This window comes from Truncatella angustata, assembly GCF_020726525.1.
Source record: "Truncatella angustata strain MPI-SDFR-AT-0073 chromosome Unknown BKA67scaffold_2, whole genome shotgun sequence".
NCBI classification, from domain to species: Eukaryota; Fungi; Ascomycota; class Sordariomycetes; order Amphisphaeriales; family Sporocadaceae; genus Truncatella; species Truncatella angustata.
This window is the reverse complement of record NW_025763382.1, coordinates 8034523-8061460: the sequence shown is the minus strand read 5'-3', so window position 1 is coordinate 8061460 and position 26938 is coordinate 8034523. Positions and strand designations below refer to the sequence as shown.

The 26938-nt window shown below is 46.6% G+C and overlaps 10 protein-coding genes across 10 annotated transcripts; 5 read left to right on the top strand and 5 right to left on the bottom strand.

Annotated features, from left to right (window-relative positions):
- The first annotated feature begins 411 nt into the window (after nucleotides 1-411).
- BKA67DRAFT_558981 (uncharacterized protein) lies at nucleotides 412-1178 on the top strand. Its single transcript, XM_046102357.1, has one exon. It carries the CDS (start codon nucleotides 648-650, stop codon nucleotides 1023-1025), a length of 378 nt encoding a protein of 125 aa, XP_045962995.1. The 5' UTR covers nucleotides 412-647; the 3' UTR covers nucleotides 1026-1178.
- Nucleotide 1179: 1 nt separating this feature from the next.
- Nucleotides 1180-2321, bottom strand: BKA67DRAFT_689797 (uncharacterized protein; the record flags this gene model as incomplete). Its single annotated transcript, XM_046109117.1, has 2 exons — nucleotides 1979-2321; nucleotides 1180-1930 (listed from the first exon to the last, which is right to left on the bottom strand). Exons 1-2 carry the CDS (start codon nucleotides 2153-2155, stop codon nucleotides 1181-1183), a joined length of 927 nt encoding a protein of 308 aa, XP_045962994.1. The 5' UTR covers nucleotides 2156-2321.
- A 1227-nt stretch (nucleotides 2322-3548) lies between these two features.
- On the bottom strand, nucleotides 3549-5163 carry BKA67DRAFT_513684 (citrate synthase; the record flags this gene model as incomplete). Its single annotated transcript, XM_046097590.1, has 5 exons — nucleotides 3549-3607; nucleotides 3658-3740; nucleotides 3792-4547; nucleotides 4616-4813; nucleotides 4874-5163. 5 exons carry the CDS (start codon nucleotides 5161-5163, stop codon nucleotides 3549-3551), a joined length of 1386 nt encoding a protein of 461 aa, XP_045962993.1.
- Nucleotides 5164-5974: 811 nt separating this feature from the next.
- On the top strand, nucleotides 5975-7628 carry BKA67DRAFT_620992 (immune-responsive protein; the record flags this gene model as incomplete). The annotated part of the gene is made up of 2 exons (XM_046105480.1): nucleotides 5975-6343; nucleotides 6408-7628. Exons 1-2 carry the CDS (start codon nucleotides 6107-6109, stop codon nucleotides 7626-7628), a joined length of 1458 nt encoding a protein of 485 aa, XP_045962992.1. The 5' UTR covers nucleotides 5975-6106.
- A 246-nt stretch (nucleotides 7629-7874) lies between these two features.
- On the top strand, nucleotides 7875-9326 carry BKA67DRAFT_513745 (MmgE/PrpD family-domain-containing protein; the record flags this gene model as incomplete). The annotated part of the gene is made up of 1 exon (XM_046097597.1): nucleotides 7875-9326. The coding sequence occupies one exon, from the start codon at nucleotides 7875-7877 to the stop codon at nucleotides 9324-9326; it is 1452 nt and encodes a 483-aa protein (XP_045962991.1).
- A 153-nt stretch (nucleotides 9327-9479) lies between these two features.
- BKA67DRAFT_591566 (major facilitator superfamily domain-containing protein) lies at nucleotides 9480-11089 on the bottom strand (the record flags this gene model as incomplete). The annotated part of the gene is made up of 5 exons (XM_046104735.1): nucleotides 9480-9582; nucleotides 9635-10156; nucleotides 10209-10268; nucleotides 10332-10963; nucleotides 11060-11089. 5 exons carry the CDS (start codon nucleotides 11087-11089, stop codon nucleotides 9480-9482), a joined length of 1347 nt encoding a protein of 448 aa, XP_045962990.1.
- Nucleotides 11090-11582: 493 nt separating this feature from the next.
- On the top strand, nucleotides 11583-13176 carry BKA67DRAFT_558975 (uncharacterized protein). The gene is made up of 2 exons (XM_046102356.1): nucleotides 11583-12025; nucleotides 12081-13176. The coding sequence occupies exons 1-2, from the start codon at nucleotides 11690-11692 to the stop codon at nucleotides 13053-13055; spliced, it is 1311 nt and encodes a 436-aa protein (XP_045962989.1). The 5' UTR covers nucleotides 11583-11689; the 3' UTR covers nucleotides 13056-13176.
- Nucleotides 13177-16804: 3628 nt separating this feature from the next.
- BKA67DRAFT_221259 (kinase-like domain-containing protein) lies at nucleotides 16805-19117 on the bottom strand. The gene is made up of 4 exons (XM_046095566.1): nucleotides 18721-19117; nucleotides 18510-18670; nucleotides 18272-18442; nucleotides 16805-18197 (listed from the first exon to the last, which is right to left on the bottom strand). Exons 1-4 carry the CDS (start codon nucleotides 18932-18934, stop codon nucleotides 17106-17108), a joined length of 1638 nt encoding a protein of 545 aa, XP_045962988.1. The 5' UTR covers nucleotides 18935-19117; the 3' UTR covers nucleotides 16805-17105.
- A 985-nt stretch (nucleotides 19118-20102) lies between these two features.
- Nucleotides 20103-21435, top strand: BKA67DRAFT_512897 (uncharacterized protein; the record flags this gene model as incomplete). The annotated part of the gene is made up of 4 exons (XM_046097513.1): nucleotides 20103-20653; nucleotides 20710-20787; nucleotides 20839-21336; nucleotides 21405-21435. The coding sequence occupies 4 exons, from the start codon at nucleotides 20103-20105 to the stop codon at nucleotides 21433-21435; spliced, it is 1158 nt and encodes a 385-aa protein (XP_045962987.1).
- A 2364-nt stretch (nucleotides 21436-23799) lies between these two features.
- Nucleotides 23800-26605, bottom strand: BKA67DRAFT_644490 (uncharacterized protein). Its single transcript, XM_046105849.1, has 3 exons — nucleotides 25619-26605; nucleotides 25199-25567; nucleotides 23800-25148 (listed from the first exon to the last, which is right to left on the bottom strand). The coding sequence occupies exons 1-3, from the start codon at nucleotides 26312-26314 to the stop codon at nucleotides 23964-23966; spliced, it is 2250 nt and encodes a 749-aa protein (XP_045962986.1). The 5' UTR covers nucleotides 26315-26605; the 3' UTR covers nucleotides 23800-23963.
- Between the last annotated feature and the right edge of the window lie 333 nt (nucleotides 26606-26938).

Here is a 26938-nt window from a genome sequence, read left to right as displayed (position 1 = left end):
CGAGATCGACGGAAAATGAGGCGGCTAAATGCTGGTGATAATGCAAGTTGCCAAGCAAAGCCATCCAATTTGCAGATTATTGAGCCAGGATTCAATGCATCTGGCACGCGCTAGTGCCTCCGAGACCTGATTGGCCCTAAGATGCATGTCGTCTTCCTGTATAATCTAGGTACTGCATGGATGATTTCCACCCTGCTCGGCAAACGCATAAGCTAGTCACTAAACATACCACAGTGAGATTAAATCAGGATTTTCTCAATGTGACGGCTCTGAGGCGGTGACGGACCATGGCTTCAGTGGACGGCCGCGAACAGCTGTTGCGCCTTTGCCATCTGCCTGACGGGTCACAACCGTAGATTTTAGTCACGCGCCTGGGCCCTGGGGAAGGGGAACCCTCTTTCCCCAGCGTAACAAGAAGTAAAATCCACGCCTTTACATGCCCTTTGAACAAGACGCAACTCAGCCTCCACCACCACTTTACACTGCAGCCTACAAGCTGGCCCTCTCAATTGACTCGCTTCTGGAGGCAGTGAACATCGACTCTAGATCAATTTTTGAGGCTGGCCTGTCCATATCAAGCCCGGCAGCTACATTTTGGAGATAAAGTCGTTTCCTCTTCTTTGGATTCCGTACCTAGGCGGCTCCTCATGGCGACATTCAGGAACCTCCCAAACGTAGTATCAACGGCATTCGGCCTGTTGTGCATCACATCTGCGATTCCCTTCATTGGCATCCCGGTGCCCACCAAGTCTTGGGTCATTTATTACGCTGAAAAGAATAAATGGTTGTCTGAGCTCTCTGGACGCAGATTGAGCCCCAAACAGGCGGGTTACGCTGGCGCTCTTTTACGGGTCACTGTTGGCATCTGTTGCATGCATCCAGTCACGCGAGAGGCCGCCCTGGTCCTGAACGGAGTCGTGGTATCCCGCGGTACTGTGTTGGCACATCGTGATGGGCGCCCAATGAGTCCGCAGTGGATCATGTTAAGCGCTATTGCGCTCTGTCTCGTGCTTGGCAGGCTCTAGTAGCAATGAAAATAGGAGAAGCCAGGAGCTGCATCACGAAGCCTCACGGTGGATAATCATGAGAAGCAGAGAAAAGATGAGATACATATACTGAGCCAGGGATGATAAACCACTCACTAGTGGACAATTGTTCTATAAATGGATGTGACGTAGTCTCAGATGATTTCGACTCGAAAAAAGATCCTGCGTTCTTTGTTGCCAGCGAAAAACCTCCCCTTCTTTTCCCATTCCTCGCCTTTCTCTTTCCTTCCCTCCGCCCTTTTCCTCGCCTCATTCTCATCGTACTCAGTCCAGACATTCACACTCAGACCAATCGTTTTCGCAGCCATTTCAAATAGGTTCTTCAAAGTATCCTTGGATTGCCGGTAAATCACTCTGTGTTCTCCTGGCTCACAAAGCGGTGGCTTTAGCACGAAATCCCCCGAATCCAGTGAGCCTGTCTGTGTCCCTATGACCGTTGACCCCGGCGTGGGTTTGAGCAGCTTCAAAGTGTTCCTGCTTGCAGCTTCTTGGTCGGGAAGCGAGAAAACGTGCAGGAACATGGCGACGTGAATGATATCCCACGTTCCTCGCGTCTTTGCGAGATCGTCAACATCAGAGAAGATATCACCAGTAACGAAGTGAGATGTGTCGAGACGGTCGCTGTCATTGAAGAGGGAGTACCCGGCATCTCTGAAACCTGGAAGTACGTCTGCGCCATACAGGCTAGACAGCGACGCGCCATTGTGAGCCAATGTGCGAACATCTTGGCCGAGGCATGTTCCGAGGTCGAGAAACCTAGAATTCGGAGCGGAGATGATTCGGTTAAGTATTTGAGAGTAGTCTGGATGGCGGCGAAGACCTTGCTCGATGAACCAAAACTCTCCAATACATGGCCAAGGGAAGACTTGCCATGCTTCTTCACGCTGCGTTCCGAATCAGCCATAGCTACTTCCAATTCTAGTGTAACATACAATTCGATAGACGTGAGGAACAACGTTGTCTGGTGAGATATTGCTCCACTCCTCGAGAAGTTTTCGAAAAGGTGTTTTGAGTTTATGTTCAAAGCTCGGGAGGTACCAAGGTACCTTGGTCGAGCGAGCCAAGTGATCCTGAGGAAGCTGCTTCCATTTCTCAGCGTCCGTCGCCATGACTAGGTCAGAGAAGTATGTTTATGGTCAAAGGGAAAAACGAAGCACCTCGTGAGAAGAAAAACTGGTTGTCAAGGGATTTAGTATCATTAACTACAGTAGAAGAGTGATATGCAAGGGCTGCACTCAAGGAGGAAGCCAAGGGTAAATGGACGCTGCGTCATTTTGACCAAAAATAGGCATTTGTGGAACGACTGACAAGACCCGTGCGACACACCGAACCGTTTACTTTATGTATGTATGTAAGCAGCATAAAGCACTGCATATGCAACCTGTGAGCACCAAACCATGTGACACGTCACTTACTTATTTCCATGTTTGATCTGCCTTTGACTGATTGATTGTGCAGCACTTCATCCACCAATGTTGAAGACCTATCTAGCTTTGGGCTATGTTACTAGTAAGACACTATTTTGGGAACGGGTTGCAGGAAGTGATACCAACTGTATATCCTTCTAAGAAGAGGGTGTACCATGGCGTGATTGGTGACCCTACCATCGGCCAGAACGGCCCCCAACGTTTTTCGTTGTGAGACGTAACTACAAGATGGGTGACATGGGCCCCGGATCCGACCAAGACAGTCAGCCACGTCAATGGCCCCCACCAAGAGCGAGTAATTTGCAGCAAGGGATAGAAGCACAACGCCCATGGATGATCATTGACTTATGATTCTAGTTGTGCTACGTAGATAAAACTCACTGAAGAAGAGGGGGTTTTATGCAATGTACGATGTACCTAGGTGCGCCGCTACTTCAACAAGGTTGATGAGTTGTCCACGGAACCAGCGGGCTTCCATGGTCTGAGATACTTCCAATCTCCATCTCCCTTCGCGGCAGAATTTAAACTACTTGTGCTCCCATAGTGTGCGTGTGCCAGACGTATGAACACTTATGGAGTATCCGGTACGGATTTGTTCCGCGTACAGAAGGCGCTGAACTCCAGTTATTGACGTTGTACTGACCCGCTTCAACGCTCCGGATGGTGTTGAATCAATTTACGAGTTCATTTCTCTTCTAGTTGTCTTTTGGCACCCAACTGTAGTATCGATTGGTAAGCTAGACGAGTTAAGCAATGCCGTCCCCTTGTCGGTTCAAGGCATAAGTAACGAAAGGTCCTGAGACTTTGTGAGGACACAGAGAGCGGTCTAAAGAAAGAAAAGAGAAATTGGAGTATACGGTGGATCACAATGGTTTGTTATAGCAAGCTAAAGAGTATTTACAGGTGTTGAGGCACCCGAAGCCACATTCAGGGGCCGCTCCTATCTCTCGCTGAAAGAATTCATAGTATATACCTATCCGAAGAACCAAATCCCGTGACCCACTTCTTCTGGATTCAAACTAAAAAATCGATAGATTCACTATCTTATAACTATCTTGAATAACACTAGAAAACACTATGAAGTCACTTCACCAGTAAAGATTTGTCGAGGTCTCCACAGACAAGGCTGTCCACCTATGGCTAGTCAATTGACTGAATACAGCTTGGAGAGACGTCGAACTTACCAATGCCTTCTCTCCAATGTGCGAGAAGACCAGCACATCTTGCAGTCATAGAAAAAGCCGTGAATATATTTTGATCGAATCCGCTGCAGCGCGTTTAGTTCAACTTTTTAGCTAATGACGATGAGAATACTTACAGGGCAGCATATACGAAAGAAGAGTACAAGTCGGCGTTAATGCTCAAGGCCCTCGATGTGAAGTACGAATCGGTCGCGACTATGCGATCAATTTCGAGGGCAACTTCAAGCAGACGATTCTGCGATGTCGTAGCCTCAAGGTCGCCCATTATGGAACGAAGATATGAGATCCTCGGATCGGCAGTCCGATAAACACGGTGGCCCACACCCATCAGCCTACACTTCTTCGCTCGTACATCATCCATGTGCCTCCCGACGCCGCTTACGTTGCCCATCTTTTCAAATCCTTTGTATGCGAGATCAATGGCGCCGGCATGGAGAGGGCCGTTCGCCGAAGCTACAGCAGCGACAAGCGCTGACATGGGGTCGCTCAGACAAGAAGTGGCGTTCAGGAATGCGGCAGTAGAGTTCGTCATTTCATGGTCGGCAAATAGAATCCAGATCTTGTTAAGAACAAGGGCTGTCTGCTTTTCTGGTAGACCGCAATGGTCTACCCGACCAATCATTACAAGGAGATTTTCGATGCTCGAGAGTGCTGGATCTACCTTGAAGTCAAATGGCCTGCCTTGCTGGTGGCAATATGTCAATGCGACAACTGTAGTGAATGCGGCAATAGCACGGCCAACACCGTCATTAACAGCATTGGCATCTTTCTGGTAAATAGAATCTCCTCTATACACAGGAATCGTGTTAGGATGTGACGCTACCCAGGCAGACAGACCTGCGGCGATAACAAGATACGCTGGCGTGTCTGGGCTATACGGGATTATTAGTAACGCGTATACATGTACGGTCATGTTACCGGCCAATGAAGGGAAATATACTTGAAAGATTGAACGACGCTTAGAACTGAATGGTCAGGAACCATGAACTTGGCAACTTGACTTCTGAACTTCATTTTCACCTCTATCGTGGGAAGATGCCCCCATACTAGTAGATGTACAACATCTTCGTAGTCATGGTGGGCGAAGAGATGGCCAATAGGGTGCTGGCGATATTGTAGAATACCACGATTGCCATCACTAAAATTTTGATTAGTCGAATCTCATGACTATATCTGGTGATGATGATATAGTTCATACATATATGTAATATGACTTTCCTTAACAGCAGTGTTTTTGAAGCCTGGATCAAGTATCACCAAACCTTTGGCTGCATGCTCCCAATAGCTAGCTGTGATTCCAAGCGGTGATATTTTGCGGAACTCTGTAGCTTGCACGGCATTATGCTTGATGGGAATGCTATACACACGGAACGTTCGCAGATCTGTGATCAGTAGTTTTTCGTGATATAGGAAACAGAACACGGTCTTTAAAAGGTAAAACCCGAAACCGAGCAGAAGCGTAAAGACAGAGACGGTGAAAGGTGACATTTCTCCAATACATATAAATGAGCGCAGGCTGCAATGACACCATTAATTATAGGTCAGAAAGTGATGTATGGGAGAGCTGCCTTGGGTAATTCTGCGAGATCGCAAAACAAGCATTGATTATCTTATATAATCTCATCTACAATCAATGATTTCACTGGTGTCCATAGCCATGGCCCCCTGCCAGCACGTATCAATCATAACGCGTCGAGAATACGGATAATATGAGAAAATGCCAACTTTGCAGCGAGCCTGGAGTCTAGTTCGGTCTAGCTTCACGTGTCTGCGCCGCAACGTACAAATGAGGTACTGCTGGGCTGTAACAGCCTATTGACTGGCCGCAGAAAGAGCCTGATAGAAACAGTCCGATTGTATTTTCTCCATGTTGTTTCCTTAATTGTACTGTGTACGTCAAAGACAGAGCGGGTCCGGGCCGGGGCTGGATCTGATTGTAGTAATTACACCGATGTGCTTTGGTGATGCTTGTCTTGCATGAGTACTTAACGGTACTTGGAATAATACCTTTACAGGGCCCACCGTCATATAATGCGAGTGGGGTCGACCAATTCTGACAACTTGTAGATCGGTAAAGTGCCATAAGCAAAGCAGCACGAGAAGACCTTAGGCAGTAATTGGGCGCTGATATGCGAGGCTCGTGCTGATTATGCTACATTGTAGGTGGATCTAAGCTGAGTCTCGTGTGATATGACGCAGAACGATAGTATGTGGTATGCAGAGTATTGGGGGCGAGGCAATTAACAAGGATCACCGTGCCGCAACAAATGCAAGCCGTGTTTTCCCACCAAGACATACAGTAAGCGACAGCGACGCCGCCCAGTAGCCTCAGACACTCCTCACATATACTCTAGTTATCAACCTGACGATGGAACATCACGATTGAAAGTGTACATGTCGCACAGACGACAGTCTGGGATTTTCACTTACGATGCCTCAGAACTCTGATAAGTGTCCGTCCGATATTACAGCTGAGTTGTGTCGATGGGTGCATGAGTTGCAACTGAGTGATATTCCTGAAAATGTGATAATGAGGACGAAATATTTAATCCTTGACGGTCTCGCGTGTGCTGTTATTGGTTCACACCTGCCATGGTCGGAAACAGGTACTAGGGCAGCACTATCTATGGAGTCGCCAGGTTCGTGCTCGGTATGGGGATGGGACAAGGTACACTTCTTACTCTTTCCGCAAGTTAACATGATGAAAAGTCCATGTAGCTAACTATGCGTAGAAGGTCGGCCCACTGGCTGCAGCGCTTCTGAACTCGTCCTTTGTTCAAGCATTCGAATTAGATGACTTCCATTCCGAATCACCCATTCACTCGTCATCTGTGGTGCTTCCTGCCCTCTGCGCCCTGACTCAGCACGTGCCATCCCCCATAAGCGGCCGAAGCTTCCTCCTTGCGGCACTGATTGGATATGAAATCGGTCCTCGAGTAGGCTTCGCTTTCCGAGGTGGTGAAATCCTTTCCAGAGGATGGCATTCGGGTGCTGTGTTTGGGCCTGCTGCAGCAGCAGTTGCATCATCGAAACTCTTGGGACTTGGTGTCCAGAATATCGAGGATGCGCTCGGTATTGCTTGCACCCAAGCTTGTGGGCTTATGAGCGCACAATACGGTTCTATGGTGAAGCGCATGCAGCATGGCTTTGCCTCGCGCAACGGACTTTTCTCAGCCATAATGGCCTCACAGAACTACACTGGAATTAAAAAGGTCCTGGAGACCCCTTATGGCGGGTTCATCTCCACCTTTGGAAATGGCGGGACGCAGGAACCGCCCACAACACCTCACCGAATCATTGAGCAATTGGGGCAGATTTGGGAGCTCCAAAATGTCAACGTCAAGCCTTATGCAAGTATGGGAGCAACCCACGGAACGATTGACTGTGTCAGGAAAATTCAGGAACAGCACCCTGGTGCGTTGAGTAATGTAGAAGTGGTTCATGAGATCGTTGTGGAGATGTCTGAACTAGCATACAAGAAAGGTGGTTGGACACCAAAAAGACCAACCGATTCTACGAGTGCACAAACTTGTGCACCGTATGCTGCAGCATGTCAGATTGTGGACAGGGCTGTTCTTGTAGAGCAGTTTACGCCTTCCAGTCTGAACCGTGATGATATATGGACGTGGGTGAGCAAGATTCGATGCGTGCATAACTCGGACTTCAACAAAGACAAAACGACGATGTGGTTCCAGCGAGTGACGATAGTATTCAAGGACGAAACAAGTGAGAAAGTTCAGGTCTTCGTAGAGGCGCCGAGAGGCGTGAAGCCGTTGTTGACGAACGAAGAAATACTCAAAAAATGGAGGATGCTAACACAAGCGGTCATTGACGTAGAGACACGACAAAAAATTGAAAACTTGGTACTTTCGCTAGATAGCGATAGCGACGATGATTTGGGTGAGCTAGTTGAGTTATTGGGAAAACACACGGAAAAGTTGGAGGGCTTCTGAATTATAACGATCATGGAATTTCGCTCAAAGCCAATATAGGCTTGCAAAGCATTCCAGCTCACTTGTTCAATAGACCGGAGATGCGTGCAAAAGTTTTCTTGCTTGTGTGCAGAGATTCACCAATCGGAACCCTGCCAACTCATAGGGTAGAGCTCAACTCCTATAAATATGCAAGCCATCCCCCACTGCTGCCAGAAAGCCATCTGCACTGTACATTCTTCCAAATCTCTTCCAAAATTGCCCAGCATGTCCATTCCAAAGTACGATCAACTTCTTTCAGATGTCATAGCCTATGTCTACCACACTGAAATCTCCTCACCACTCGCTTACAAGCGAGCGCGAGTAGCTTTGTTAGATTCTCTCGGCTGTGCAATTGAGACGCTTGCTCAATCTTCGGAAGCGCGGGCTTTCATTGGCCCAGTGGTGCCAGGAACCAAAGTCCCCAACGGCTTTAAGCTCCCAGGAACGGCATTTGCCCTTGATCCGGTGAAAGGGGCTTTTGATCTCGGCGCTTTGATTCGTTACCTCGATCACAACGATGCCTATCCTGGCGCAGAATGGGGCCATCCCAGCGACAACCTGGGTGCAATAATTGCCGTTGCGGACTGGCTTTCTCGCAGTTACGCAGTTGGAAATGCCACTGAAAAACCCATCACCATGAAACAAGTCCTCACTGCGCAGATCAAGGCCTACGAGATTCAAGGGGTCTTACAGATTAAGAACTCTTTCAACCAACAGGGTCTAGACCACACTATCCTAGTCAAGGTTGCATCGACGGCTGTAGTCGCGCATCTGATGGGACTCAGCGAAGGCCAAGCGCTCAGTGCTCTGAGCCATGCATGGCTGGATGGACATCCTCTCCGCACATTCCGCCAGGCACCTAATGTAGGACCTCGGAAGGGCTGGGCAGCTGGAGATGCATGCACTCGTGCTGTACACCTCTGTTTTCTTGCGATGGCTGGGCAGCCAGGCACACCCTCAGTTCTGACAGCGTCGAAATGGGGCTTTCAGGATGTCTTGTTTCGTGGGCAAGAGATCAAAGTGCCGAGACCATACGGGACGTTCGTCATAGAATATCACTTCTTCAAGCTCGTTGTAGCAGAAGGTCACGGTATATCTGCTGCAGAAGCCGCAGTCGAGCTTGCTACGAGACTGAAGGTTGTGGAAAGAACTGTCGGCGACATTGAGAAGATGACAATTCGCACGCAGCAAGCGGCGAAAACCATCATTGACAAGACAGGACCTCTGAGAAATCCCGCAGACCGGGACCACTGCATTCAGTATATTGTCGCCGTTTCCCTGATGAAAGGATCCTTCATTGACAGCGAAGACTATTCGGATGACAGCCCGTGGGCCTCGGACCCGAGAGTTGACCAGCTGCGAGAAAAAATGGTAGTGGTAGAAGACGAACAATTCACCAAGGACTACCATGATCATAAAGTCCGAAGCGCAGCAAATGCAGTCAAGATCGACATGAAGACTGGTGAAAACATCCCCGAGGTCGTGGTGGAATTTCCTATAGGACATCCCAAGCACACTGAGACCTTGGATCTGGTCAAACGGAAATTTGAGGCTAATATGAGACAAGGCGGTTTTAAGCCGGGGACGGTGGATGAAATAATCAATTTGGTGGAAAATGACGATATTCCAATTCATCATCTCATTGATCTATTTGAGAAAGATGTACGGTATGGTTGATGTGCCACCAAAGGGGGGGGGGGGGGGGGGTCTCCACGCACTGAAATGGACGGGTATGCTTCACAGCGAACGCAGTCTTCGTTCCCACATGCTATGACAAGCACAGTGCAGCTTCCATGGGAGGTTGGCGCATGGTGTTTTATTATGAGTTTATTACAAGTTTATCTGCTTCTCCCGAAGAACGGAGCCGTACTTCTGTAGCGCAAACGGAATAGGCATCATCGCAATACAGAGAAATGCCAACAGCATCAAGCCCCTGTGCCATTTCAGATATATTCAGAGACGAGAGACTCAGAAAGGCTACAAACCAATCGTAGCCCGGCCTTCTGTACAACTCAAAACCCACAATGCAAAATGCACAGGTAATGACACACCGCGTAACGATTGCTGCAGCTAAGGCGCTCGCTGCCCATTTGCCGAAGCAGTCAACGAGAAACGTGTGAATACATACGTAACCCATGAGCATACCCGAGCCGAAGAAACTTGCGCCAAGGAGTGGTACGGTGCAATAGGCACGCCCTGCACTCCAGGCAAACATAATCAGCCCCAGAAGGACAATAGCCATGCCGATCTGCATGAATGGAAGCCGGAGTTCGGGTGTCGTGGTTGAAGAGCCAGTGCGCTTTTCCTGTCGTGCGAAGGCGGAAGCGAATGACTTGTTCATATATTTGCCTGTGATGGCCGCGCCAAGGAGACTGCTGGTTCCAGCGCGCAGATAAGCCAGGCCAGTTATGCCATTGATCCAATGATATGAGTACGAGCCGTACATTTCAGTCAGGCCAACGAGGAGTATAATTATTATCAGGTGAAGATACAATATGCCATAAAATCTGATACAAGGTTAGCCATACACCCGAGGATATATTAGTAGCGCATACTCACAGAGAAAAATAGATACTCATGAAGGCACAGATGGGTGAAGTAAAAAGCAATCGGATTGGCCTTGTCATCGCTCGCCCGAACAACTGTTCACCGTGCGTTGCGGCTTCGACTCAATATTCGCACGCCGGGTTGTTCTTTGTCAAGATGGCTGCTTTGCGCGACAACAAATAGGGCGCATACGTTTCTCGTAGAAACAACAGGGAAAGAGCGTTGGTAACTCCTGAGGCAATTGTCACAGTCCACATGAGCCAAGGCCAACCATGAGTACGATTCACGATGAAACCCCCAATTACTCCACCAAGCACGGGTCCCATGACGGGTCCAAAAGAGTACGGGGATTGAGCTCTGCCTCTCTCTTCAGCGGCAAATATGTCGCCGATACTGCTCGCTCCCAAGCTAGGACCAGCTGAGCCGGCGATGCCACTCAGTAGTCTCAAGATAGAAAGAGCGTTGATATTTGGAGATAGCACGCACCCAATGTTCAACATTGTGAAGACACCGAAACTGTATAGGTAGACAGTTCTACGCCCCCAGGTTTCTGAGTACGGTGCCAGCAGCAGAGGTCCCAGCCCGAGGCCAAGCACGTATAGCCCTGTGGGCAGAGCTGTTGTATATGGATCTGAAAGCTGAAAGTCATCTGTAACAGCAACTGCCCCTATAGCCAAGATGGTTGAAGCGATTGGGGACAGTATTGCTTGCAATGAAATGAGCGCCACATTTGTCCATTTACGCTGGGCCGGCCAGTTGCGAGGATACTTGACATCTCATTGCCATTCCAAGTCTGCGAAGCCATAAGATTCAAGAACTGCTATAAAAGTCTACAGTCGGTCAGTGTGGAGATCTGCACGTACGATTGTTGCATTTTGCGTTGTTTCCCGCATTTAGTATAAGGGTTGATTTACGCCGATGAGGCACGTTGCGAAAATAGCTTGAGTGTCAATCAAGCAGCACGCCCGACGAGCCAGCCAATTGATAGGCTATAGCAGCCTTTTCATTTGGTCGGAAGGAGTCGTAGGAAGGGAGATTGCGGGGGACCGCTACACCAACTTCTGGTGTCATCGGCAGAGAGATTGCGGGCACAAAGATTGCGCACCGAGTCAATACTCTTCGGTACATAGAGGTACTTAATTGGCACTTGAGCATCACATAGCAGGCTTCTGAAATAAGAAAAGACTGTCGGTTCGACTGCATGGTTGCATGGGGGCTGTGAAAATAGCCCCGGGTAGGGTCACATTACGGCATTCTGCATATTGTGTAATGATCCTTCAAGGCTGTGTAGAATCCTTGCAGTTTAAGGTAAGCAGAGCCTTAACGCTGGGCCTCAGTCGTGCATTACTGTCGATCAAGTACCCGATTCGGCCTGGCAACCAATAACGAAAAGCCGACTCTCATCAGATAATAGCCCTCATTACTTTCGCGTTTCTCGTCCCGGTCTGTTCTTCTTCTGAATAGACCAAGACATCCTGAACTTCGAATCCCACATGAGCACCCCATCCCACGTTGGTCTGTCTGGTGATACCTTTCTCATGTCGGACCCATCAGCGCTGTTGGGTTATCCCCCAATCAGCGATACGGATGCACTGATACGACGAGGCTTGCTTATCATTTCACCGTCCCAGATCAACCCGAATAAGTCTGAGCCGTTTGGCGCGACTCGGCCGGTGAACTACGAATTTGAGACGGGAGGTCCGTCACTTATAATTGGAGAAGCAATAGCAATCTTCTTCATTATCCTGTTCACTTCCGCAAGACTCTACATGAGGCTGTTCAAGAAGAAGAGCTTTGGCCTTGATGACTGGATGATCTTGCCCGGAGCCGTAAGTTTGCTGCAACGCCTTGCTTCCTCACTGTTGCTTCTGCTTACAACCGCAGATTGGCGCTGCTGTCTACTTGTCGCTCGATATCATTTCTCAAACCAAGGGATGCTTGGGAAAGCACATTCATGACTGCACATACACGGAGGTCTACTGGTTCATCCGCATAGCCAACGTGGAGCAGCCTCTCTTCTACTTCTGCGTCTTTTGCGTCAAGCTCAGTGTCGCCCTCGCAAACCGACGCATTACTGGCCTGACTTCGCGAAAATGGATGACGATACACTGGATATTTATCAGTCTCTTCCTTTTTCTTTTACCCTGTTCCGTCTTCTTGCAGGCGTTCCAGTGTATACCGGTTCCAGCACGCTATTCCTTGATCTACATCGGTAGCATGGCAGACCCGCACGAATTCAAATGTATTGATACCAAGGCTGTGAGTCTTGCGACACGTACCCTTCATATGGTGACGGATATCGCCCTACTCTGCGTTCCTATCACCATCTTGGTACGCCTCAAAATGCCCACCCGAAAAAAGGCAAGACTCATTTTTATCTTCGCTTTGGGTGGTATGTCGACATTCGCTTCAATTCTCCGCAACATCGGAGTTCTTCGATATAGCGACGACATCACGTGGCAATACCACGACGTATATGTTTGGAACACTATTGACCTCTGCTTTGCCGTGGTCGTAGCTTCGCTGCCTGCGCTAAATAGTCTTCTCGATGTTGGATTTGACCGCATAAAGAAGTTAAGTAGGCACTCCCTTTCCTCTTCTTTAACCGGCAGATACAGCATCAGAAACTATTGGAGGACAAAAACATCTAAAAAAGAAGGCCCTGGCGCAGACTCGGGCGCGGGTCTTCATGAATTTCCTTACCATCGTATGGAAAGTGCAAATACTATTATTAAGGGGGAGAGGAATCTAGAAAACAGAAACGAAGGGTTTAATCCCGTATTCAGCGGTGTTATTACTTATAATAGCGATTTACGAGGAATGCCGGCCGGTAGCGAGGATTCTTTAACAAGGGTTTAATAAATATTAAAATGTAAAGGTTATAAAGGTGATAAGAATTCTTCTAAGTACTTAGTGTAAGAGTATGGGTGCGGATAGCACTAAGCTATAAGAACTAATAATAAGGGTGTAAGACAACAAACTTATAACGTTACGACTTGTAAAGTTAATATAGGCTTATAATATGTCTTGTCTTAAGAGCTATTCTAGGTATAAATTAAAGAGATTTATTTATATACTTATTATAACTTATAGCCCCGTTATAAGTGTTATTATAATTAATTATATAAAAGTATATAAAACATAATAAAAAGAGTTATTAATAAATCTTATTTCTTATACTTTATAATAATTAAGCCGAGAATAACCTTAATAAGGGCTAGATAACTTACATAGCCTTTTTATTATAATTATATGACTAATATTATTACTTTAATAATTAATATAAAACTTTTACTTTATAACTAGCGATAAAAAACGTTTATTTCTCCTCTTTAATAATAAGTCTTTATGTGGAATGGCTTCTCCATTCATTTCTTTCCGTACAGTTTGGGCGACAAATAGATCTATTCAGCGCTATCGTACGAAGGAGAAGAAGGGATTCTTCCCCTCGTACGTGGTCTATAGATAGGGGTTCACCAGTACGGCTGCTGGCTGCCGACAGCCACATCGTGGCTGTGGTGGCTTACTGCCAGCACGCCGCGTGACTACCTATACTACGTAGCCAACCGTCGTACGAGACCGCGAATAATATATTCCAACACTTTAAATATAATTATTATATTTAAAAGCTTATTACTTAGTAATCTTATCGTAATTATTACACTTTATAAGTTTTTGTTTAAGGTTATGTGTATATTATATAACGTTAATTAGGCGGAAGCACTTAATTCGAAGTAATACTCGGAGGTAAAGTAAAGAGAGTATAAGTGAATGTATTTATAAGCTTGCTTAAGGAAAGTGTTTAGAGATATCGAGGATATCTCTTTATATTGAACCAGGACCACTGTCTTGTCCTTTAGGTTATGAGCCTCACGACGAACTCGCTGGTTCACTCGCGGGCTGATCACTAAGAATATGAATGGAAAGATGAATTTGATGACAAAAATAACATTAATTAGTAACGACGAGCCATTCTCGTCGTCTTCCGGATGCACTGCTGCTAAACTGACCACGCGGCCCAAGTCAAAAGTGTGAAAGAGCATGCCCTTTCGACTATTTACAAGTTCCATCCCTTCGACCTTATACTGATCAGACCCTGGACAACCGCGACGAAGGTCGTACGACCCACTTGGCTCCCTTATAGTATTGGTACAGCCAACACTCACTACTTCAATATATATTAAAGGAAATACCTTAGAATAATCTAGAATAATCTTATTAATCCATTAGATTAATAATTACTTAGGTTATAAATCGTAACAGATTTATAATAACTATAAAAGTAAATAGAGCGTGAGAGAACTTTAATAGCGAAACTATTATAAGGTAGTTTCGCCTAAGTAGGGAAAAGAGTATAAAGAACACTAAGGTTCTTACTAACTATATAACGAATAACTCTATAAGTATTAACCGTATATTAATAATAAGATATACGTTTAAACGCTAATTTCTCACTTAATAAAATACCGTGTTAATATACTTGTTATAGTTTTTTTATAAAGCTTATAATTAAAAAATAAAGTAATAACATTAATTTAACACTAATTAATTAAATTTAAACCGTCCCGTAAATTTATAAATGTTATTAATAACTATTACGCTTATTAAACTAAGACCACTGTCTTATCCCTTAGGTTATAAGCCTTACGACGAACTCGTTAATTCACTCGCGGACTAATTACTAAGAAATGAATGAAAAGAATGAACTTAATAACCAAAATAACATTAATTAGTGACAACGAGCCATTCTCGTTGTCTTCCGAATGCACTGTTACAAAAACTAACCACGCGACCGTAGTCAAAAGTATGAAGGAGCATGGCCCTCGGACTATTTACAAGTTCCATCCCTTCGACCTTATACTAATTAGACCCTGGACAACGACGACGAAGGTCGTACGACCTACTTGGCTCCCTTGTAGTATTAGTACAGCCAACACTCACTACTTCACTATGCTCCTTTTAATATAAGGCGTATAATTAGGGCTATGTCTAACTGTTACACTCTTTATTATATCTAACACGGAATATTAGTATTAGACCGGTAATTAAAATAGCTTATAAGAACATAGCCATAAACTTACTAACGTCAGATGGAAGCACAATCTGGCCATTAGTATGGAGTGCCACGAGTACATCTTTGACCCAGATACGACACGTGAATGCTTCGCCTGTTCGCGGGGAAGGACTGCCATCTACCGCAACGCTTTTTATTATGTCTGTCACTCTTGAGTGACTTTTATTTTGTCCGCCCGTATCAAAACAATCAAGGACATGGACTGCTCTGGCCTGCCACTTCTTGCTTCGTACACCCAGGGTCCGGCACGATTGCTTGCATGATGGAGGACAGGGCGCATGTTTATGTCGGTGTGGATCAAATCCCAATGCTTCATCTCATAGTCGTTTGATGAACATGTAACAAAGGGCCGTAAAAACATACATATTCACCTAGCTTTGCACGAGCATTCAAGCTGATGTAGATAGAGTTTGCTTCGAGGCTTCTGTTTAGGGGCATGTTAATAATTCGTAATTGTAAAAAGGATATGGGGCAAAGAACGAGACAGGATGCTTTGATGAATGAGAGCCATAGTACTTATCGCAGAACAAGAAGCCATGCTTATATATGTACAGTACTATCAGGCTATTAAACCAAACCAGATAGGTTTATCTGACTCTCCACTTCTGTTAGCATTGAACCAGGACCACTGTCTTGTCCCTCGGTTATAAGCCTCACGACGAGCTCGCTGGCTCACTCGTGGACTGATCAATAAGTAATGAGAGGAAAGGATGAGTTCGACAACCAAAATACTATTAATTAGCGACAACGAGCCATTCTCGTTGTCTTCCGAATGCACTGTTGCAAAAACCAACGACTAACTGTCCCAAAAGTGTGAAAGCATGATGAAGAAAACTTATGCAAGTCCCATCTCTCAGACCTTATAATGATCAGGCCGAGAACAACTCCGACAAAGGCCGTACGACCCACTTAGCCTTCCTGCTGCAATAGTACAGCCAACACTCACTATTTCAGCATAATCAATGTCGCCAGAATGCAATGCTACCAGTGGACAAAAGGTTGCTAGAGCTAGCCGCGCGCCGTTTGAACCTATCACCGCAGCGTTGTAAGCATCCCTGTAACTCGCCCTCCTCAAGCCTTGCGGGTCAGTTCTGCTTGGCTATTGATAGGACTATGGTATCTACTATGAATAGACTTCATTAATGTAACTTGCAAAAAAACCACCCAAGTACGATATAGAACGCTGGCGATATAAATCACTGATCCTCGCAGATTTGTGTAGAGATTGGTCATGGCGTCTAGGAATGGTTCTTATAGGGCCATCGGATTGCATTCGAACTTCGGTTCAGTACCATGGTTATTCATTTCTTAGAAACGAGATTTGCGGACAAGGAGTGAATTCTCCTTCAGACCATAAGCAGTCTCATTCAAGAGTGGCGCGTTCACTCCCCATGGGGACCCCACCATTCATCAAGGGCACAAGTTGATTGTTGCGGCACAAGCGGCCGTGCTACTGAACCTGGAATAGAGGGCCCACTGTGCTTCGAAACGATTGGTCGTCAATTGCCCTCTCTGATATGGGGTCATCCTGTCATTGGCCTTGCAGCAGGCGTTGTTGGCCTTTTTCCTTCTAATTAGGGGCGGAGGCGATAATTAACTATCCGGCGAAATTTGGAGCGGTCGATTATCTGAACGGCCTAGATTAGATAAATAAGCGCAACTGAGAGTCAATCCGGGCGCTTGATAGACTGGAGATGCCCCACGCCACCAATCAAAATAGGGAATCATCGCTAAATATCCGATCATCTTCTATGCTTTATTCCTCCTCCCTGTTCACTTGTCGGGTTCGCAAGGGAAAGACGCCCAAGTGGGAGAGTGTGGACACCGTTCCTGTCTCAGAAACAGTAATCCCAAAGTTGGCGCTCGGTTGCTAGCTCATCCTCATATCCCCCATACTGTTGAAAGATTTTATCAACGATCCTTAACCATCGCCGGTGAAGCTTCGTGATATAATGGGCCTTAGTGTAGTCCCAGAATCCCGGGTACCATCCCGAAGTCTCCCAATCAACGATACCTGAAAGCCTGCCGTTACGCACTAGGATGTTTCTCATGTTCAAATCCCCATGTGTAAAAACGATTTCATGTCCGCTGCGATGAGTTACACCTGGCAATGCGCCACACTGTAAAGTCTCGTTGAATTGCTCCTCATCCGCGAATGGCCCAACGAAATCTCCCCGATCTTCATCATAATCCAAAGCTGCGTTGAGTCGATAATCGAAACATGGCTTACCGAGCGCATTGGTAATGGCATAGTCGGGAGCAACTTCCTTTGGTATCGCTCGTAGCTCCCCAATGTATCCCTGCAAGTCGTGGACTAGCATGCCTACCTCGTCATCGCTCAGTGTATCGATGCACCATCCTAGACGTAGGCCCGGAACTTGGGAAGTCAGGAGGTAAGACTCACCCATGTAGGAGACGAGATCCAATGGGCGTGGAACCGGTATACGAGTATAGCGTCTCACGAGGCGCAACGTTTCATACTCGTTGGCCAAGCTCTCATGCCATTTCACGTCTGAAGTTTTAAGGTACATGCCAAATGGCAGTTGTTGGACCTTCAAGCTGCAGGATTGCCCGTACACCCGTGCTCCCATAAATGCCAAGCAGTGATAGACTTGTATGCGAAGAGAGGCTGGTACCATGTGCCAGCCTATTGTCGAAGTCATGGTGATACGCTCTGGAAAGAGACGCCATAGTGAGAAAACCGGCAACTGACTGTGTGGTTGTGATCTTTTCCTCGCGATTTTCCGATCAATGCAACTCCATCGCACAGGTTTCGCAAACCGTGACAAGATTTGCAACGAATAGACATCCGGTGTGCCCATGCCGGAAGCTGAGCAGGTTGCAAACTGGCGAGGCTGAAGCACTGGCGTCTTTTCGAGGATGGGAGGCCATGCTGGACCTCCAATGCAGGCTGTAGTAACATGGTACTGAACATCGATTAGTGAGACTGCAGGTTCAAAACCATGATATGCATACACCAAAAAGGCAACAAGACACTTACCTCAGAGCCTTTAAGGAATGTGAACCGATAGTAACCTTGCGATAGTGCTGTTGCTGCAGATTTGCGGACAAGCCAATACTTCCGGTGAGCATCCAGGGACGCAGCTTCATTCATCGGGATCCACTGTTGCCCTTCGGAGCCGAGGAAAGCTTCAAGCATTTCATGTAATGACTAAAGATGCCCCGGTCAGCTGATACTAGGTTATTGAGGCCACAGTGACAAAATAACTTATAGTTACCTTTCTTATTGGGTTTATGATCGGAAGTATAGGAGCGACCACCAGCGGATCACTGAATGAGTTCTTTAAGCCAGTAATGCAACATTTGCCGCCGTCTCTTCTCCATATATCGGCGATAAAGACTCTGTCAAGCTTTTGGTGAAAAGGCAGTTCGTGGGTGACTTTTGTTCATTAGTAGAGACCTAGAAGGAATAAAAAATCATAAGTTTACATGTACCAATCAGTTCTTTCCAGTCAGATAGCAAAAGCGTTAAGTCAAGTGCATCTCTTCCGATAGAGCGGCTCTGTAGCACATAGCGAGCGGTTCGTCCCGGATCAATTGAGTCGTGGACAAAACATTCGAGTAATTCTTCGTCTGGATGCTGTAAATTGGCATTTCGTATAGCTGTAATGACCCGATCAACGTTGGTCACGGTGTCCTCCATGTCGTCGTTTGTCGTTAGCACCCAAAGCCAATTACAGGGGTGAGGTGTTGTGGAATGGTTGGGTTACGCCTCTAAGCTCTCGCCCTTGGCTACGAAACATGTGGTAAGCTCGGACCAACTTTTGTCATAAGCTCTTCTTATCTACGACATGTGCGATATAGATGCGTTGGCCCATATGTGACTAGGTTGCCATGCATCTGTTGACAGTACCAGTTCAGGATCCCCAAGTCCTATTATATAACTGCTTGAACGGCCAGAATCTGCGACCTGTTACACTTCATATAGTAGGAGACTAAAAGTTATTACAATTAAGGAATGATAGATACCCTAGAATTAGGATACTAAGAGGCCGAATTTAGATTTGCTGATGTTCGAAATCTAACCATCGCGAAGTTAGAAGTCTGCCGCTGCCCCACGGTTTTCTTGGAGTGCGCTCACCCTGAACCGCGTTCCTTCGCATGCCTCTGTAACAGATTACGATGAGTTGTCCACCCATGTCGTCCATATAATAGCTCCACAAGAAGATGGGAATTACAAGAAATATTACGAAACCTACAACATGGTGCGACAGTCATGCGCGGGTTTCAAACTTGAGCGCCTGTCGCATGGCTTGTCTGATGGCTAATTGAAGCGCGTGAATTGGTCCCCGTTGTATCACAAGCGTTCTGGTAGGCAAAAACTGTCCCTTGACTCTACGCCAAAGCTACACTGAAGCGCCTACAGAAACATCTAGCCTAGCCACAACCCAAGCCCATCGGTTGCACCGAAATGTACCATGATTCTTTCGAATGCATGGATCTTAACCACAAATCAAACTTTTCACGACATTCATAACCAACAAGGTCAGCTCCAGCCAATATGTTCTAGTATGCTGACGGTTTCCGACTGAGACCGACGCGGATTCGGTCACTTGTCTGCCACTTGGCGTGTTCTGTCCGCCGGTTTACGTCGGCACCAACGACACCCGAAACACGTGCGTCTAGCCTGAAGCGGCACCTGATCGTGCAATCACGCCCTTTGCAGCGTCGCCATCATATGCATCAGATCGCATCACGGATTTTATTCTAAGGTATAAAAGCAATTACCTCCTATCTTCGCTGTGCCAGGCTCCGCTATCAAGATGGCAAACTTGGCAGAATCAGCACCAATGGGCAACTTGTTATCATCAATGGCCGACCGGGCTCAGCAGAACAAGGAACTCTCAATGGACCTTCCCATTGTCGACGTGGACGTCTTCCGGAACAACCCCCGAGATTCTCCTGAGGTCATTGCCGAGTGCAAAAAGGCGGCAAGTGCACTGATCACATATGGTGCGCTGATCGTGCATGACTCTCGTGTCTCGGAGGAAGACAACCAGACATTTCTGGACTTGTTAGAGGATTACTTCGCGCAACCAGAGGAAGATCTCAAAAAGGATGAAAGGCCAGAGTTGGGATACCAAATTGGTGTCACTCTAGAGAACACCGAAAAACCAAAGTGTGCAGTGGACGAGCCTTGCCTCAAGGTTATCGAGCGCCTAGCACCATCAGAGAGGCCGGTAGACATCAAAGCACATTCACCAGATCCCAAGTGCAGATTCTTTTGGAGAATGGTAGATAAACCACCTTACGAGACCGAGTTTCCTGGACTCAACGCAGCAAATATTGTCCCCGATGCGCCTCAAATTCACGACCGGTGGGAGCCTGCTATGAACGAATGGGGCAAGACCTTGAAGAGCGCGTAAGTGGTATATCTCCTGCAATGGCTTCAATCGTGTGCTAACTAGCATGATATAGCGTATCAGACATTGCCGGAATGGCTGCCGTTGGTTTGGGGTTGCCTGCTGAAGCTTTTATCGACGCGACCAAATATGGGTAAGTCGCTACTCTGCTGCGATGGAGGTTATGATATTGAACCGGTTGTAGACCTCATCTTCTCGCACCAACTGCTTCGAATCTGGAGAGATACGGAAAGAAGGATAGCATTCTGGCCGGATTCCACACAGATCTCAACTTCTTGACTATTCATGGTCGCTCAAGATACCCAGGTCTCCATATCTGGGCACGAAACACCGGCAAGCGCATTCCGGTTAGCATACCGCCAGGACAACACCTGCTCGTCCAAGCTGGAAAGCAATTGGAGCACCTAACTGGTGGTCTGATCAAGGCTGGATACCATGAGGTAGTCGTTAACGATGCCACCCTCAGCACAGTGGAACGGCGCAAGAAGGAGTTTCCCGGTCGACCTATGGTCCGCATTTCATCGACGTTCTTCTACCACCTGTCATCAGACTATGATCTGTCTCCCAATGACATTCTGGCCGAGCAGGCTCGCAAGATCCGCGCAGATCAATTCCAATTGGGCAGAGACGAGGGAGAGGAAGTACAATATCCTCACATGAAGGTTGGCCAACAAGTTCAAAAGTAAGTTGGCTGACCTATTGACCTCTTGGTTTCTTGACTGTGAGGTATGATGCTGATAATATCGGTAGCGAACTCAAGCACATCGCATTAATGGCATAAACCGGATAGCGTTGTGTGGCTCGAGAAGCTAAACAGTCGAGAGGCTACTAGAAACGAAAAATTGCGGATGTGTCATATCCATAGACTATTCCTTGTACTTACTTTAGACCCAGGAGATTCCTGCAAAAGACCAAAGATAACACCACATTAACTAACATAGACTCAAGCGATTGAACTTTACATGATCGGTTTCTTTATTGTCTTGTAAGGGATTGTGATGCAGTTGTTAGTACGAAGCTATTGCATTTAACCCGGATGGCATGCTGTAGGTTATGTCCTGCGAGCCTGGATGGCTTGACTCGGAATGGTACTGCGAGGGCGGTGTCGACAAAGATTTGATTAATCTTGCAATTGGAATTCACGGTGGAACAGGAGCACTGGATAAGAAAGACGTTAAGAACATGGAATATATCAAGACACTACCAATAGATACAAGAGACGCGAGTAAATCATGAGTTACTGGTGCACGGTCTCTGAACCCCCTAACGCTTTTCGATGACCACATTTGACTTACAGTTGGATTTATGTGAAACTAGAGCAGTTTGCCACAGGTGGAGTGCTCGTCCCGCTTCCATACTGTCACAATGGTTCGGTACGTATGGCAGGAATTAATTCGCGGATCTCCCCCAGATAAAATCGGAGTGAGGACTTGCTTTGTCATGTACCGGTGGGTAGGATCCGTAACGTTTTACCACTTACGTGAGGACTATCAAATTGTACAGAGCATTAGAACCTCGAAAAGCTTGTCGGCATATCGTAAATTATAAAGCTGCACATCTTGGGATTTCTAAGCCAGGCACACATGAAATGGGGCTGTATTCAATCGCTAGAATGGTTGCGGACCCTTACAGGATGTCACCTGCGAACACTTTTTGGAGCCGTTAAGCCGCACGAATTACACGAACTTATGATCAATTATAACACAGCTGGAATTCTCGTAGGCCGTGGAGGAATATTTGAACAATTTTCACCAATGATGATGCTGTAGATATCTCGTCAAATCAATAGAAATCCTGGCATCACGGAAGTCTTATAATGTAGTATTCACAACTAGCACCATGGCGTCTAGTTCCCAAGTTCCAACTCAATTCCATCTAATTAACACCTTCCCTCCCAACCTCTAAAGACAAGCTTGTTTTGCTTCAAATGTGCTAAGCACAAATAACGGAATTTCTACAAGTGCATATGCACGTTCCAGTAAATAGTCTAACAGCAACCTTATCACTACATATCACTCTGATTGTTTGTTATTAAGCCCAGGTTCGATACATCACGAGCCCGCCTTGACCTTGGCTGTTAGCGACGCGCTACAAAAGTGATTGAAAATGTCCACACATCATTATGTTTCTTCGTCTATTATCCTATACTTGACTTTTCGAACCCATTCATTAACAAGCGAGTACGAGGAACCAAGTTGAAATCTTGGCTTAGGATTTAGTACCCTTAGTATCACGTTATATTGGAAACACACCCAAACCACACCGTTGTCCAGTAAAAACATCTATCAAAAGGCACTATCAACCAAAGACTTTGAGAATGCTCAGTAAGCCGGCCGGTAGAAGCCGAGTGGACACCGAGTCTTCACCAAAAACTTATTATTTATATGTGGGGTATCACTTCCATCTTCTATGCCATGTATGCGAGCTTCATCTCAACTACCCTTTTAGTAAGGTGGCGATGTTGATTAGGTCGGAGTTTTAGTTCTCAATAGGGGCAGGCTAAGGTAGATGAGCTTGAAGAGACAAAGCGATAGCCTTCTGGATCGATACCTCCTATATCCTCGTGAGTACCCTTACCATGCCTTTTATATGCTCAATAAGCGACATCTTCGGTCGCTCTGGTAATCTTGTGTGACATAGTCCCACTGAAGGACAGGCCAAAGTGGTATAGTGCTACGTAAGATATATCCAACGAATTGTAGATGTCTACGGATCAATCTAAGTCTCGGTAGTTAAGTAGTTGGACTTTCCATGGGCCGGATTACTGGTGGCGGTACGATGAGGTACACGACCTGGCGCGTTACTCTCAACATGTAAGATTATACTCATTTACAGCCGACAATCCCAAGTCGGTGTGGCTCCAAATACTGACAGCGGCTATGCCATGCTGAGTGAATTACACAGCAAGCGGCACATGGATGGCCCATTCCGAATTTGCTGTTTTACTCAGTCACATCCAGATTGCAAATTTCTTGGGCCGCGTGGGAAAATGAAATCTATTTCAACCACTCCCCTGACTCCATAACACAGAATTTTGACCCTGTCAACTAAGAATGGGGAAGACTGTCGGGGTGGTAGAAGCCGTATTGGGTCCTGCCCCCACAACCGCTCTCCTGGAGCGTATATGGCATTTGAATCCTCGGCCGTTCACCATTACCGGCGCTGATAAGCTTACGGAAATTTTACCATTCGACGGCTAGTTGATAGTATTTGTAATAATTTTGTAACATAACTTTTAAATAAAAATTAAAAAATTAACAATACTCGTCAAAGAATCCCCGTATTGCCTTTATTGACTCTTATCCTCCTTTAATTAAGCTCCCCAAAAGAATGTCCACTTACCTCCCAAGGTCTTTCCGGAGGCAGCGTGTCGTGTAGGAAGTCTGAAAGAGACAGGGCACAATACATCAGTGCTTCCTTGCATACTTGAGGCCCTTTGCCCTGTAGGTTCCTAGTGCGGGTTGCTTCTGCCATTACTTTCATGAGCAGCACCTCCGTGGTGGCATGTCGCGGAGGCCTGAAATGTTTCCCAAGCTCAATGTTATCAATCAGCGGCCTCAAAGCTATCTGGGCCCTCTGAATGTAAGTAGTCCAAGGACGTTGGTACATCCCGAGGACTACGTATCCTATGGCTTGCCATTGGACAGACGACTGAAGTATTCCACGATACATTTTGTATCTGGGTTCAGTATATATGAGTGAGATAGACTCAACGACATCAACCGCAGATGAGTATAAGCGCCTATATACTTCTTCGTCTCCAAGGTTTGAAACCGCGAGCAAAACAGGTTCGTATATAATTAGGCGCATTGTAGCCTCAATGCGTCGGGCGGTGGTCGCAGGATCTTCCCCACCATTCCATTGTCCATGCTGATCTGTATGTGGGCTCAAGTATTTCCGTTTCACCGGCTCATAGCTTTCATGGAGTAACTTCTCCCTGGCTTGTATTGCCAATCTTGCACTAAAGGAGGTAGGTCGTGCTTGGTCAGTCGTGGCGCGTACCCGTTTCGCTAGGCTGCATAATTGGTACTGGACGAGACAAAGCGTTGTGTCAGTTCCACCATATATTGCGCGTGGGAAGCTTTCCATTTCTGGAAAGAGATTGATATCATTGATGTTTGATGGGTAGTCTGGGCTGACTGATCGATCAGTAATTACTGCCTGAGTACCGTCATGCTCGGCATAGCTTAGATCCATCGTAGACACGACCCACCAAAGGCGGCGACCCATTTCAGTGCCAAACGGGGACAGACCTGTAGACTTGGGGTTTGTGTATATGCCAAGAATCTGATTCACCCTGATCAGAAGGCTCGTCAGTGCCCAAGGACAACGAATATCTTCATGGCGATGGGCAATCACAAGGTAAATAGTCAGAGCTTGGAGAACACCAAGGTCAAAAGTGTTCCGGAAATTAGCTTTAGCAAGCGCCCGTTCGATGCTGGTTCGGGATTGCGTGATTAAATAAGCCTTCTTATTGCGCAGATATATATTAACCTGCCATGAGATGAGCGGGACATACTTTTTGTGCACACCAAACCACTTACGTCGTTTTCCTCTAGTGATGAGATCGCCGCATAAGAGATTGAGAACAAGAGTGCTTCCACTTTCGGCGTGAGACTATTGGGATTTTGTATGATCATTTGAATCGTTTTATCCATAGAAGGAACATGCAAAACCTTCAGCAACGGGTCGATATTCTTTTTGAAGACTGTCCATAAAAATGGGATTTGCGACACTAGGGGCGTTGAGTTGTGTGACTCGATTATTGCAGGTTCGGCTCCCCAATCAAGGGCTTGGTCATGTACATTTGATTCCTTAAATAGCGGAGTGGAATCATATGTGGTGTTATCGAGATCAACCTTAGCAGTCGTGCCTCTGCTTATGCTTTGAAGCACTAGGCCGGGTTCTGTGCGCTGCAATAATTAGCGTTAGCGTGCAGTCGTAGGTCCCTACACTGACAGTACCTTGTTCGTTGGCTTTGGCCATGGGTTCATTATATCATCACACCTTCTTTTACTATGGCTATACATGGGTAGAACAGGATCCTTATTGGTTTGAGGGGATAGTCCTTGCAGTAGAATTTGGCTTCGGTTCTCGGGTTCAAAAAAGATGTTCTCTGTCGTATCGAATAAGGATTGTCCAAGGAATAGTCTTGGTGAAGTTGATGTTTCCATGCTCTCCCCAGGGTGTACATCTGTTCGCTCAGAATTTGACCAGTTGGGTGGTTGATGATGTACTTGAGTTCGGGTCTGGTCGCGTATGGCCTGAACATTTTGTTCCAACTTGATGAGCCGATCTTTGAAGTTGTTGCTGTTGTCGTTGACGAGACTCAAAGTGACACTGGGACGCACAAAGCGATGAGCTCGGAATACATCGTTCAACTTCGCGTGGGCTGGTCTTGCAGTAATGCACGGAGTGTCAATTTCTTCACAAGCACGACAAGGCTTATGCCTGTCACAACGTATCTTCCTCCGAAAACAACGATCGCAAGCTTTCAGACGTGCGGCAGGCAAAGTATTGTCGCTAGTGTTGCTGTTAATGACATTTGCCATTGTGTATGTTGCTTTGAAATCCCCAGCTGGGCCCCCAATATCAGAGGACGTCCGATCCGACACCTGTTCATCCTGAACTTGCTCGACTGTAGACGACGCGCTAACCATTGCGACGACACACAAACAAGTGTCTGACTCAAAGAGGGTTATCAGTATCGGCGAAGGTGTGTTGGCCGGGGCTGCAGATCTATATCGAGCAGTAGGTTAGTACTGAAGACGTCATTCCTCATTTGACTTAACCGTGAGTGTTAGGATTTGGGAGGTCCTGTAAGTGGCAATAAATTTGAAATCCAGTCAAATACTGCCAAGGCTCTCTCCAGAACATGACGAAATCAAGCGTTGCATGTTCCATGTTAACCGTAAGAGACACCAAGTTGGGCATAGGTAAATGCAGTGGGGGAAATCACATTTCTGCACGTCTAGGCACGGGTTCCCGGGCAGTTTTATTCCCCGTTGGACGACCGCTTGGCCGATTAATATGGGGCCAAGTTCCACCTAGCAATAGCACTCACTCAACCTAGGTATTTAGCATATCTTTCTCAGCTGCTGCCTCGTGATGTAGAAGTCGCTGGATTGTTGAGAACACCACGTCTACTCCATGAATGGAAAAAAGCAACCAGTTATTCCCCCCCAGACCGACCACGCCAGTGCAAATTTGTCTCTGACGCGTTTGCTAAAAGAGCCCACGCAATTCGCCGTGTCTCTGTACCGGCAAATAGTTGCCCCGATAGG